The 14,879-nt window shown below is 32.2% G+C and overlaps 1 protein-coding gene across 1 annotated transcript; it reads left to right on the top strand.

Moving 5' to 3' along the window:
* LOC134714321 (neuronal acetylcholine receptor subunit alpha-10-like) lies at nt 1–9,501 on the top strand. Its single transcript, XM_063575559.1, has 8 exons — nt 1–124; nt 3,031–3,090; nt 4,172–4,305; nt 4,642–4,686; nt 5,379–5,488; nt 6,735–7,270; nt 8,185–8,378; nt 8,992–9,501. The coding sequence occupies exons 1-8, from the start codon at nt 73–75 to the stop codon at nt 9,211–9,213; spliced, it is 1,353 nt and encodes a 450-aa protein (XP_063431629.1). The 5' UTR covers nt 1–72; the 3' UTR covers nt 9,214–9,501.
* Nucleotides 9,502–14,879: the final 5,378 nt, after the last annotated feature.

The raw sequence follows: 14,879 nt of genomic DNA, 5'->3' as shown, positions 1-14,879 counted from the left end.
TCTGAGTATGCACTAAAACACTGATGGTACAGGGTGGAGTATTAAGCATAGAAAAAAACAATTCCTTGAATTATGGGGAAATACGGAACAGTGCTATTTCTATTGATGGAATTCTATATTTTTGGTAAGATATTACAGTGTTAATGATTTTTTAACTATATGTTTTCTACCGTTTATAAAGTCATTGTCTTAACGATTTGCGCTTTCTAAATAAATGATTTTATCGTGAAAATGCGAAAATAGACTTTAATCAGCTGATTTTGGTAGGAATTAAAAATTCGAAACAGAAAAGCGGATTAGTTTTCCAATTTGTAGTCGGAACTAAAATAGTTAAATAGGTAAAATAAGAAGTATTTCTGTACGACTTCCTTTACCATACTTTCCCCCGCATGCAAGGAGATATAAGTTTACATCAACAAGACAACACCTATACCATATATACTCACCACAAGAGTAAAGAAAAGTTTAAGGCGAATACAATGTGAAATTTATAATTATCGCTGAACAAGTGCACAATTTTGATTAGGGGCCAGCTGAAGCACGCCTTCGGGTGCGAGATTTTCTCGCTGTGTTGAAGACTTGTTGGTTTGCATTCGGTTTATATTTTGCTTTTTGGTCGGGTTTTTGTCTCTCTGACAATTTCCCTTTTTCCATTCCCAATTTTATTTCCAACTTCCTCACTTTATACCTCATGGAAGGAAATGTAAACCACTCTAACTATCAACTTATTTATACATGTATGGGGATAAAATGTAAACATCACAGATTAATTATGTTTGTTTCCATTCTGACTGAACACACGTGACTTTGATAGAAAGACGTAAGATAAAAATGGTCATTCGTTTAAGTCATAACAATGCCAAGGCAAAACACAAAGGTTCCGAAGGCTTTGAGATCTCAGGCAACTGGACATTGGTCCAGTAAATCATTCTACTTCCTTTGGACAAAATTAAAAACTGCACTGGTCATTAGGCCCAGTAATACACATCACTTAACTAAACACATTTGTTTTTACTTAGAAACCGAATTAGGAAAAAGAAACCGAATAAGGAAATGAAAGTTGAATAATGAAATGAAAATCGAATAAGGAAATAGAAACCGAATAAGACAATGAAAATCGAATAAGGAAATAGAAACCGAATAAGACAATGAAAATCGAATAAGGAAATAGAAACCGAATAATGAAATGAAAATCGAATAAGGAAATAACAACCGAATAAGGAAATGAAAATCGAATAAGGAAATGAAAATCGAATAAGGAAATGAAAATCGAAAAGGAAAAGGAAAGGAAATTCGAATAAGGAGACTTTGCCTAATTTCCAACATTAGGATGACAGCAAAACGGTTTATAAATCAGAGTGACCAACATGAACTCCACAAAAACAGGGCTCACTTTCACGTACTCCAGTAATGTAATTAGATCCTTCTCCACATGTGGTAACCATCGTGTTGATTATGAAAGTACAAATCTGGTAAATAACTGTTTTATGTGAATATTTGCTGGAGTCGTCAAAACCTAGAGAGAATTTTTGAAAGCAAAAAAATATTTATTTTTTCTAGCCGAGTGTAGTAATTTAGACTTAAGTGAAAGTGATGATTCAAATGCTGATTTTTTTGTCAAGTTATAAACCTGTTATTACTAGTTCGTAAGAGAATTAAGCATGTTTAAAACAGACTGGGTCATTATCACTAGTGAATGACTAAATGTAAATAGGTTGTTTGTAGCTTACTTTGTAAGCCGTTCAAGGTGAAGCTAGTTAATAGATTGTACTGAACCACAGGACAGAATGAGCATTATCAAGTATTTTTCAACTATTTATAATGTGCTTCATTGTTACTACATATTGTGTATAAAAGGAAAAGGTTCATCTTTATTTGCATTTATAACACTAACACTTACGGTTGGTTGCCGCTTAGTCTAAAAAGATCATCTACAGTGATAATTTCTAAATTGTCATTGTCATTTCCATCCTCATGGCGAATTGTCTTCGACTCCAATATTAATTGACAAATAGGCGCGGATCCAAAGCTAACAGCGTTAATTTAAGCATTTTTAAACATTATAGAAGTTTTCTTAATTGTTATACCAAACAAACTTTATGTTTTAAATAATTGGCACACTTTTGCTCCTTGTTTTTGACAAAGTACCGCCAGTTTTCATGCCGAAAGACAGTAGTTTACTCCGGTTACTCCGACATTCCATCATCAATAAAACCGAGTTGGTATGATATAATTAATAAGGGTAGTTTTTTGTAGCTTATGCTTGGATTTAGAAATAGGTCTTGAAAGATGCGAAAAATAAAGAATGTGACTGAAAACTTTAAATTACACGATCACCTTATTTAATATGAACATTTAATATTACTTTTCTATTTATGAATTATCAGAATTTCAAGTTCAAATATAGTAAATGTAAGCAATGATAGCTTACCGTAATGCCTTCAACAATGAGAAAACCCCATACCGCATAGTCCGCTATAAAATAACCTGACATGAAAAAATACGAAACAAAAAAGAATTCAATGGAGAAAATTAACGACCTACCTAATGCATAGAAAAACAATTTACGATAAACAAATACGACAGACACGAACTAACGACAACCAATTAACTACAGGCTCCTAAATTGGAACAGGCATACAATAATTTTATCATTGCACAATACCGTGTTTGTCTCCGACTGTTATTTATGTCTTTACATGCAATTCATTGGATTTGTGATTCAAACTGATCGATATTTTAGGCTTAGAAACATGAGTTTTAGGCGCCAACAATTCCCTTAAAATGGAACAGTGGTGTATACAACTATGTTAAAACCAGTGCAGGGAATATGTACACCCGTCATAACAAACAAAAAAAGCCCACAAAGTACAGACCAGAAAATTCACACAGTTATTGAAAACTAGAATTTTAAAACTAAATGTATACAATGTACTATCGGTATCGTCGCACTTATCAACTATAGTTTACCTTTTTCGAAACACTTTATTTTATTGCATTACATCTTCTGTTGATCTTCACATATTGTAGGATCAGGCAAGATAATAAAGGACAACACTGGCGACGATTCTAAAGGAACTTTTACTTATGGTAAGCACATGCAAAGTAACGTCCGGAACAAGCTCGTAGTAGAATTAGAAGTATGTTTCTATCTATTTTCATATAGATTTTCCCTACTCTTAGTTCAAGGAGGTTCTTGAAGCTCTGTTAAATTAATTTTATACATTTATAATTTTTATCATTAAAGGAGTAGGTCCGGTAAGGGCCGATTTTGGCCTAAAATTTCAGGTTCATTTGACGAAAGATTTTGACCGCTTTTTAAACACTTAAGTGTCTATTTCATTTGATTCAATTAGTTTAGGTGAAATATTTTAACTGATTTAGTCATTAAAAACGATCCAGCTCAAGCTCAAATATGAAAAATCTACCAATTATGCCGAAAAATGTCACTTTTCAGATGGTTTTTGTCAAAAATGAAAGTGTTCCGTGTTCATCCTAAACCTTTATATATGTTATGTATTATTATCAAATACAAATTTCATTTCAATATTAAGGATGAACAAGAATGTGGCCACTTTCGTTTTACCTGGAAACCGTCGTAAATTTAACTAAAAAGCTAGAATTGTGAGGATTTCAGTAATTTAGCATGACTAATATGACAGTTGTTATCCATTCGTTTGATGTGTTTGGACTTTTGATTTTGCCTTTTGATTTTGGATTTTCCTTTTTGAATTTTCCTCGGAGTTCGGTATTTTTGTGTTTTTACTTTTTAATGGTGCTACTTCCCGATATATGTACACTGTATTGTCAAAAACAGCCCATATTTATGAAGCAGAAGCATTCTACTTTCCAATAAATAACTTAAAGTTTAAATTTTAACAATTTTTGTAAAACTGCTATATTTTTGGACCAAAAAGGGGTCTTACTGAACCTACTCCATTCACAAATAATACAATCCTATATGCCATACTTTTACAAAGAAGTCGACTATGAGGGTCATTTGTCCGATGCACACAACACTGTTTCTGTTATAACTTGATTGAGAATAATAGAAATGTTTAACAAAAGATATGAATTTTTTCAAATTTAATTTGTCAAATTAACTAAATAGTCAAACTTTTTGAAAATTTAAAAACAGAAAATTAATATCAACCATTATTTTTTCTATTAGGTTCATCCTCGGTACTTAACAACCTTTCAACTTTGCTACTGACAAATTACAGAGCAGAAGTCCGACCTTTGTGTCCAGGCTTTGAGAGAGTTAACGCGACTGTGGATATTGCTATTCGTCAACTTATATCGCTTGTAGGTCTTTCTTTTGTTATCAACGATTCTTATAATATTGTTTCAATCATTGTCAGAGATAACTTGAATTTTGTTTTTCCAAATTGACAAGCAAGGCACATTGGTTATTTTGTACATCTAATCAATCGCTTCATGAATATAATCCAATGATCTTGCGACTGGTGATTCAGTTGGCAGAAAAGTAAATTCATATCAACAATTCATCAAATGATTCTCAAATGGACAGATAATAGAAATGTTTGAAATAAAGTATCCAGCATTAAACGAGATAAAAACGTTTACTTGCTATTTCGGTTGTTCGTTGTCTATAAATTATTATTTTCTTTGTTGTTTTAGGATGAACCAGAACAACTTATTCACTTCAACATGTGGATGCGACTGGTGAGTTCATTGATGTTATACCCCCCACTTCGTTCGTCCGAATATAAAGTCATTATATTGTATGGCTTTAACAAACAACGTAGGTGTTCTGCTCGCAATAACCTTTAATTCTATATCTTATGTATTAAATACAAAAATAGCAATATTTATAGATTATCGTTGATTATCTCATAGAGATTGATTTTCTCGTTTGAGCCGGTACGGCAAAAGTGAGAAAAGCAATCGAGTTAAGATGACAAATGATAATCTGGTTATCGCAATTTTACCTATGACGATATTATTAATTTCACTGACAACGGGCACGTGCGCCCTTAGTTTCTAGTGATAATTTTCCATATCACTCTACTATTCTGAGAAAGGAGATTATCAGTCAGCAAGACCAAAGGAAAATTTTGTAAAATAGCGATAAAGTAATCATAATTACAAATACCAATTTACATTAAATCGTCCTTAAATACACATACATCTTCTTTTGATTAAAGCGAGCGTCGATGGTAAGAAAGATGACTGTACGGGATAAGTGCAAACAAATAGTACACATGCCATGAACGAACAACAAACTGAATTCTATTTGAATCACACACATCTTTGAAAAGGGTTGTTTAATGTAAATGACAATGAATGCATAAGTATAACGTTAGTGTATGTTTTTTTAATGTACTTGTTATTGTGTATTTGTGTCATGTTACTAGGGATGGATAGACTGCAATCTCAGATGGAATCCTGACGATTTTAACGGAACAGATTCCATAGTGCTACCCATAGGTCTTATATGGAAACCGGATATTACTCTGTATGAAAGGTAAATATATAGTGCTACACATACACGTATGCCTTATAGGGAAACCTGACGTTACCGTGTATGATAGCTATGTAAATACTTAATACAACCCACAGACCTTATATGGAAATTTGATGTTAACCTTTATGTAATGTAAATGCATTATGCTATTCGTAGAACTTATTTGTAAACTTCATGCTACCTTTTATAAAGATAAATGTGAAGAATAAAGGCAAGTGTAGTATCCCGCTGTTCGAAATTCTTAAATCGTTTGAGAAACAAAACTAATCCGGGTTACAAACTAAAACTAAGGGAAGAGTGATTGTTTATGGTGTTCATAAAATAGATTATTTTGTAGCTAAAGAAGAATCAATTAGCACATCTCTTTATTCGTAGTTTTGTATAGAAAAGGGTGACTGATGTCCAATGTCAATTAATGTAGATTAAAAGTGGCAGAGTGATAGGTACAAAATAACAATCATGAAATTGAAAACATTGACATAAGCAGACTATACACATCGCCTGTGTAAGTAATAATGCATGGATCATCCAGCGTGTGATATTTAACTTCAAATAACAATGTAAAACTAACGTGACATATAATCGCAATTTTGTCTCACATTTGCTCTATATCTATTATAATGTGCTTAATATGAAATACATTTATGAATTTGAAAATACGTGTTTCGTGTTTACGTCGTGTTCTACAATAACTGTTAGTTATTGAGTTGCTTATCTCTTTCTCTTTTTACCACGGCATCGTCAGTTTGTTTTCTAGTTTGACTTTCCCTTTGGTATCTGTTTCACTTTTATATCGGTGCTTTGTAGTTATCGTTTTTAAGTTTGTTGTTTTATGTGCATTGTACCGATGTTTTAGCAATTTGAAAATTATATTTAAACTTTGTTCATATGGATGATGTTACACCACTAACCCAGGTTAGGAGAGGATTGAGCGCTCGGAAAGATGTTTGATTCCGCAAAATGTGTCTGTCATAAGTTAGGATCCTGTATTTGCGTGATTGCCGTTTATTCATATTGGTCATATTTGGTTTTATTAAAAAAGTATTGAGCTCCAAGAAAAATTCAAAACGGATATTGCATTGTTATGAATTAAGCCGTTTGTTTTTCTCATTATAATTTTACATCTTATATGAAGGTTTAAAGAATTTAAGGTTATAGATGAAGGTTACTAAAACTCTACATTCCAATATCAAATCAACATGAATTTTTTATTTGTTTTTGCACTGACATGTATATTGTTTTGTAGCATTTCGGCTGAATTTTATGGATTCAAAGACTACAGGGCTCTCATTTATTCAGATGGTTATGTCGCTTATAACTTCCCAACCAAAATCGAAGCGTTGTGTCCTATTGACGTTGCAAAATTCCCTTTCGACAGTCAAGTATGCGAGTTAATGTTTGGATCATGGTCATATAATGGTTTACAACTAGATATTCGATCTAAGAACGTTGAGGGCGATTTATCTTCCATGAAAGAACATGTTGAATGGATAGTTGAAAAAGCAGCAAACGTAAGACACGAAGTATATTACGGTTGCTGTCCGGAACCCTTTGTAGATGTGACTTTTTATATTTATTTAAAACGAAAACCAGCTTATTACATAACAAATATAATAGTACCATCATTTTTAATCACAATGGTGGCATCGTTTGGGTTTTTACTTCCTGTTGATTCCGGCGAGAAGGTTGGATTAGAATTAACAGTTATGTTGGCGATGTCTGTGTTTCAATTGCTTGTTGCTGACAAGTTGCCACCATCAGCTGATTCTACTCCATGGATTGGTTAGTAATTATAAAATTTATATCACTGAAAATCCGACAGTCTTACCGATATAGAATAGTAATGACCGCTGTAATAAAATTGAGCATGGAAATGAGGAAAAAGTTGTGCCAAACACGGAATATGTCAGAAAGACTCCGAAATATATAAATAAAAATAACCACATTTGGTATACTTTATTCCATGTTGTCGATGAACATATATTTTCATTATTCTTCTTTTTTTTTGTAGGAAATCATTTCAAGTAATTTTAGCTAGAAGTCTTGATAGCCGAAAAATAACCTTGAATACATAACAATAAAGCACATTAACTTGCACAAACGAGAAAAGCGAAAGAAGACAATTTGAAGGATGCAATTAGAACTACAAAACATAATCATATATGATTGTCTTTACCCATAAATACTTAGTAGTATCGATATTTGCGTGACACAAAAATCCAAGACTATATACACCCAATAAAAAAATTGAAGAGACAAATTTTGCCTATCCCTGTAACAAGTTTGTTATTGATGGAGGAAGCTAGAGTGTCCAGAGAGAACCATCGACCTGCAAAGAAAAACCTGAAATAATGGAATTTGACACGACTGTCATACAAGTGAGAGGTTAAGCGATAAAAAAACAGGTTCAAATCACCATTTTCGACATTTGAAAATGCCTGTACCAAGTCAGGAATATGACAGTTGTTGTCCATTCGTTTGATCTGTTGACCATTTGATATTGCCATTTTATTCGGGACTTCAATTGCAAAATGTTTGTGATTTTACTTTTTATTCAGTTATGATTAAGTCGAACAAATCGTCCGCGTGCAGGGTTCAAACCTATGACATAAGGGCTGACAGGCTGGATGATACATAAAATATCCCTCTGATATAAATGATTAGTGTGATAATAGTCAAATATTTTCTTATTTCAGCCATGTTTTTTAGCTTTACGTTAATTTTAAGTGGTGGATCATCATTATGGCAAGTTATGGTTTTGAATATTCACCATAGGGGAGATAGAACGATGTCACGATTTACAAAATGTTATCTTTTAAAACCACTTGCGCATATCACGTGCGTAAAGCTACCAAGAATACAAAATAGATATACAACATCTCAGAATGAGGTAATACAACCGTATAATGAATATAATTTATGTCTTAATATAGTACTTGTTTTACTTTTGTAGTATTTCACTTTGTTTGTAATGAGGATTCTGATCTTAAATTAGTCAAACACTGATTTGAGAAAGTCTTTTTTGTACTTAAATACAAATAAAAAAAAAGATATATAAAAAACGCCAACGAGAAAGCAATAAACCGGGCACAAATAGTTAAAAATATGGCATGAACGTTCAAATTACTGTTATAAAAAATGAACAGGGGTATATACAGATTGTCAAATTTTATATCGCTTCGATACCCAAAAGATGTGAGGTATATTTACGGTGAACTGTTTTCGTGTCCTTTGAAAATTTCTTATAAATGAGTACGTTATATCATAGAAGAATAACTTGCGAAACAAACTGTATGTATTGACAGAATATACATGAACTATAAACAATGAAAATGTGGGAATAAAGTGAAAGTGCGACCTACATTAGGGAATAAAGTGAAAGTGCGACCTTCATTAGGAAATAAAGTGAAAGTGCGACCTACATTAAGAAATTGATTGAAGGACACACATTTATCCAATTGTAACTGTTAACGCCCTAATATTTAATCATCTTATTTTTTAAGGACAAAATCATTTCCAAGCTGTTCAACACTTTGGACGAAAAAAGAATGTCAAAGGAGAAAGAAGTAGAGATTTCAACATCATCTGAAAGTGAAAAAGAGAGGATCGATTCAGAGCTATGGATACACTATGCTTTAGTTTTAGACAGAGTAGGATTTGTGGTATTCCTATTTTCATTGGTCACAGGATGCGCGTATATTTTTATAGGAATTATTTACAATTAACACTGATGCTTATATTAAATGACAGAGATGATGTTACTTTACAAGGCTTTTTTGGTTTTTATGACATTTTTTGTGTGTTAAGGAGCAATTGTATTTTAAACAAAAAACTTAAATCATTATACTGTAATAATCTAACATTACGATGACTAAAGATGTTGACATGATGTATATATCTATAATCAAATAACATAAACAAAAATTTAATATATATATTGAAAGATTTTCATATAACCTTCATCAAAATGAACTGATTTCTGTACAAATGATGACTTATATTAATGATATAACATACATATGATTTATAAGCAACAACTAATGGGCAATTATTTGTTTTTTCTTTATCGATTTATGAATTTCGAACAACGGTATATAACTGTTGCCTTTATATACATTTTAAGCATTTCCATGCTATTCATTAAATTAAGACATGGTTTTTTTTGTTGATGTATCTGAGTGTGTTATTTTATGTTAATGCTTCATTTTTTTCATGAACTTACGCTAAGCTTATCTGAATTTATATAAATTTACCAAAACATTTGCAGGTTTACAGGATCAAATTAAAGTTTTAATAAGATTATCCAGACACCTCTGTTTAAGGACCAAGTTTATTAATGTTCACTTCGGTGTTGACATGAATATGAATTATGTGGTCATTTTTTTTTTATAAATTTCCCATTTACAATATCTTGAATTTTTCGAAACACTAAGGATTTTCTTATCTCAGGCATAAATGTTTAACCCCGCCACATTATTAATGTATGTGCCTGTCCCAAGTCAGGAGCATGTAATTCAGTGGTTGTCGTTTGTTTATGTGTTACATATTTGTTTTTCGTTATTTTTTTTACATAAATAAGGCCGTTAGTTTTCTCGTTTGAATTGTTTTACATTGTCTTATCGGGGCCTTTTTTTAGCTGACTATGCGGTATGGGTTTTGCTCATTGTTGAAGGCCGTACGATGACCTATATTTGTTAATTTTTGTGTCATTTTGGTCTTTTGTGGATAGTTGTCTCATTGGCAATCATACCACATCTTCGTTTTAGCTCACCTGGATCAAAGGGCCAAGTGAGCTTTTCTCATCACTTGGCGTCCGTCGTCGTCCTGCGTCCGTCGTCCGGCGTCCGTAAACTTGTACAAAAATCTTCTCCTCTGAAACTACTGGGCCAAATTCAACCCAACTTATCCACAATTATTATTGGGGTATCTAGTTTTAAAATTGTGTATGGTGACCCGGTATACCAACCAAGATGGCCGCCATGGCTAAAAATAAAACATAGAGGTAAAATGCAGCTTTTGGCTTATTACTCAAAAAGCAAAGCATTTAGAGCAAATCTGACAGGTGCAAATTGTTTATCAGGTCAAGATCTATCTGCCCTAAAAGTTTCAGATGAATCAAACAATCCGTTGTTAGGTTACTGCCCCTGAATTTGTAATTTTAAGGAAACTTTGCTGTTTTTGGTTATTATCTTGAATATTACTATAGATAGAGATAAACTGTAAACAGCAATAATGTACAGGAAATAGTTATCAAAAGTACCAGGATTATAATTTTATACGCCAGACGCGCGTTTCGTCTACATAAGACTCATCAGTGACGCTCAGATCAAAATAGTTAAAAAGCCGAATAAATACAAAGTTGAAGAGCATTGAGGATCCAAAATTCCAAAAAGTTGTGCCAAATACGGCTAAGGTTATCTACTCCTGGGGTAAGAAAATCCTTAGTTTTTCGAAAAATTCAAAGTTTTGTAAACAGAAAATTTATAAAAATGACCATATAAATGATATTCAGGAAAGTAAGACCTAAAAATGACCCTCTAGGGAGTTATTGCCCTTTTTAGTCCATTTTTAACAATTTTCATAAAATTTGTAAATTTTCACTAACATATTCCACTGAATCTATTGGGCCAAGTTCATTATAGATAGAGATAACTTTAAGCAGCAAAAATGTTTAGAAAAGTAAGATCTACAAACACGTTCCAATCACCAAAACACAATTTTGTCATAAATCCATCTGTGTCCTTTGTTTAATATTCACATAGACCAAGGTGAGCGACACAGGCTCTTTGGAGCCTCTAGTTTTATATAGATTACCTTTGTCGTATTTGGTACAACTTTTTGGAATTTTGGATCCTTAATGCATTCAACTTTGTACTTTGTCTTTATAATACTTTGATATGAGCGTCACTAATGAATCTTATGTAGACGAAACGCGTGTCTTGCGTACTAAATTATAATCCTGGTATCTTTGATAACTTTTTTTCAACCCTTATATCAAGCTTCAGAAAGATGCTCTCTATAAGTAAGTTAGCTATTTGAAAATTTACAAACGGAGAAATAAACAAAAATCCGAATATATAGAAAGAACGATACACTCTACGATGGCTAAAACAACAAAGACGAGATAGTACAAAAAACACTACACAGGAAACAACTAAGATACATGTAGCATCACAATTTAAAAAAATGAAAACAAAAAAACAAAACAAAACAAAAAACAAAAATACTATAAAAAACAACAAAAAATTATTTTGTTTTGGAAGGATGCGAAGATCCTACTCATAAGATTCCCCTAGAGTTCTTGAAAACAGTACTGTGGATTCATTTTTATTCGTTGGATACCAATTTTCGTGGATTTCATTGGTCAAAGTGAACCACGAAATTAAATGTTCAAAGAATTACAAATGTTCTATGGGTTTGTATGCAGACGTGAGCATAACAACTGAACTAATGATCCACGAAAATCCACGAACATTAATACCCACGAAAATAAATGAATCCACAGTATTAAAATAAAGGCAACAGTAGTATACCGCTGTTCAAAACTCATAAATCCATGGACAAAAACAAAATCGGGGTAACACACTAAAATTGAGGGAAACGCATTAAATATAAGAGGAGAACAACGACACAACATTAAAATGTAACACAAACAATGTGAGTCTAAAAAGTCCATAAACACTGACTAAATCGAATATTATAACGTTACATTGTAATATGTGCCATTGATCTCCTACAGACCTATTGATGGTTAGTAAGGTTCGTTGTGGATGAGGCTGAAGATCGAATATCCTTTGTTTGGATTTTACTACCGTAGCAATATACAGATAAGAAAACTACTTAAATTTTAGCCTAATAAATTGTACTACCTTTTTTACTTGATTTCCTTCAGGTTAAGCTTAAGTATGCGTTTGTCATATGTATGTATCAGTAACTTCCAAAGATAAGACTTCCATTAGTTAAACTAGTAAAATATGATTTCTTTTTGGTGTATCCGTGTCACTTATCGGCATTTATTTGCTTTCAAATATGCCAAAAAAGTTGTAAAATTTCCGCTTATTTCCTCAAAGCTAGGCCAAAAGTAGAAGTTCGATACCTTTTAGTGAAACCTTTTCTTAAACTGTGTACTGATCACTATCAAGAAATTTATTAGTCAAGACACAAATTACATTGTTGTCGGCTGTTAAAAATGAATTTTATTGCACAATAAGTTTTTAATTTGGAAAATCAAGAAAGACAAAAGATGTATGACCACACTCTCCACTCTGTATTGCTACATACTCCTCTATGATCTATACACATTTGATTACACACGGGAGCTTTCCTGTAAAGAAATAAACGTATTATAGGATATTTAGAAAAAAATAACTTGTTTATCAAATGTTGTACATAATATAGTTGCACCCTCAAAGAAATTGATAAATTTTCGTTTTAACAGCCTTTACTGTGAACAATATACAGTTATAAGTCTCGGTTATTGTATAGAAAGGTATATACTATGAAAATTAGAGCGAGGGGCTGTGCCCCTAGCTCTTATTTTTATAGTATATACCTTTCTATACAATATCCAATTTAGCACATATTTACAACTTGAGTAATCCTGTAATTAGTCTATAGATATGTGTTGACTGACTGGATGTAGCTCATTTACGTAATTTTGTAAATCTACTCACTATAATATCATTGTAAACTTGGGATTTCAAAAGGCCCTTGTCTTTAGAATGTAAAGAAGGTAGCCGCTGGTGAAAGTATGTTTAAAACAAAATTTAGATTGATTAGTAGGATGTTAAAAATCTGTCTGAAAACTAATTACAAACTATTTAGTTAAATTTGGAACACAGAATTCATTTCAAAATAGCCAGCTGCAATTTTTGTTCTAATATCTTGATTACAATACAATGAAATCTTACCCTTGTGGTCATTCATGCGTAGTAACTTAGTACACGGAAGAAGTATGTACTATGAAAATTAGAAGGCAAATTCAAGCAATTTGATTGGACGAGAAGTTGTAAGTATGTGCTAAATAAACGGTTAGGTATATAACGGAATTTGGCGAGACTGTTGTACAAAGTGAGAGGTTTAGCGCTATAAAACCAGGTTTAAAACACAATTTTCTACATTTTAAAATGCCTGTACAAAGTCAGGAATGTGACACTTGTCCATTCGTTTTTGATGTGTTTTGTCATTTGATTTGACATGTGATTAGGGACGTTCCGATTTGATTTTCCTCTGAGATCAGAACTTTTGTGAATTTACTTTTTACATGTCGATGAACTGTTCGATCCTCTTAATTATTTTTCATGTTGCGGTCTTATAGATATCAAACATTGTAAGTTTTATTGCATTTAACAAGAAGGAGATGTGGTATGATTGTCAATGAGACAACTATCCATTGATATTCGAACGAAGTGGATGTAAGCAATTAAAGGCAATCGTACGGTCTTCAGCTATAAAAAAAACCCATACCATATTGTCGGTTATAAAAGTCCCGACATGAAAAACATGACAAAATGCAACGAAGAAGACTTTAGACGTAATTTGTAGCATAAATAGTTAACCAAAAAACCCCAAATATATCAAACATTAACCAATGAACAAAAGGTATCAAATTTGGGACGGCACATAAATAATGTGGCGATGTTAAATATGTTTGTGAGTGCTCAAACAATAACCTGGGACAGTGGTGTAACAGTACAAGAACAAACTAATAAAATCTATTGAAAAAGGCGTAACTCATTAGATGGGAACATATTGAAATACATCTAACAAAAAAACCCAAAGTGGACATGAACGGATATTTAAACATAAAACAAAAGACACTAAGTACTGATCTAACAATACTCGCAGTTACTGTCAGCTAGTTCAAAGCCAATACCAACTAATGAAATTTTCTAACACACTTTTACTATGATCTTACTATAATTATTTAGATAGTATCAGAATAAAGGTTGATTTAACATCAATTATAATATAGTAAAACAGAAAACCTTAACTTTTCGTGTTAAAATATTTGAAAACAGAAAAGTTGATTTTCAAGAATTTGAGACACGTTTTACTTCCTTTATGTTATACTATGGCAATGGATATCTATTCATTGACCGTCTTTTTTGTTTAGTGTAAATCGAAAAAAGTATCTCCATTATTATTAAGGTAAACTTATTACCAACAATAATAAAGCCCACATGTCATCACCTTTACTAAAGGCCAACGTATCATCCGTGTTGATTGACCCATCATATCACATAGCATGATGCAAATCAACGTACAATCTCTTTAAATGCTTATATCTACGTATTCTATAGTAGAAGATAATATGTTTACCGCTATTTGCATCCGTCCGTCTATCTCTCCTTTAGCATGTCTCATATCAGGTCAAAGTTTAGTATTGGTC

The sequence above is a fragment of the Mytilus trossulus genome, chromosome 4, assembly GCF_036588685.1.
Source record: "Mytilus trossulus isolate FHL-02 chromosome 4, PNRI_Mtr1.1.1.hap1, whole genome shotgun sequence".
NCBI classification, from domain to species: domain Eukaryota; kingdom Metazoa; phylum Mollusca; class Bivalvia; order Mytilida; family Mytilidae; genus Mytilus; species Mytilus trossulus.
This window is presented reverse-complemented; position numbering and strand designations above follow the sequence as displayed.

Bases quoted from the DNA above. Each gene is read 5' to 3' on its own strand.
- LOC134714321 (XM_063575559.1), top strand. From the start codon at position 73: ATGGGGAAATACGGAACAGTGCTATTTCTATTGATGGAATTCTATATT. The intron at 125-3,030 runs GTAAGATATTAC...CACATATTGTAG, and splicing joins GATGGAATTCTATATTTTTG to GATCAGGCAAGATAATAAAG. The intron at 8,379-8,991 runs GTAATACAACCG...TTATTTTTTAAG, and splicing joins ATACAACATCTCAGAATGAG to GACAAAATCATTTCCAAGCT.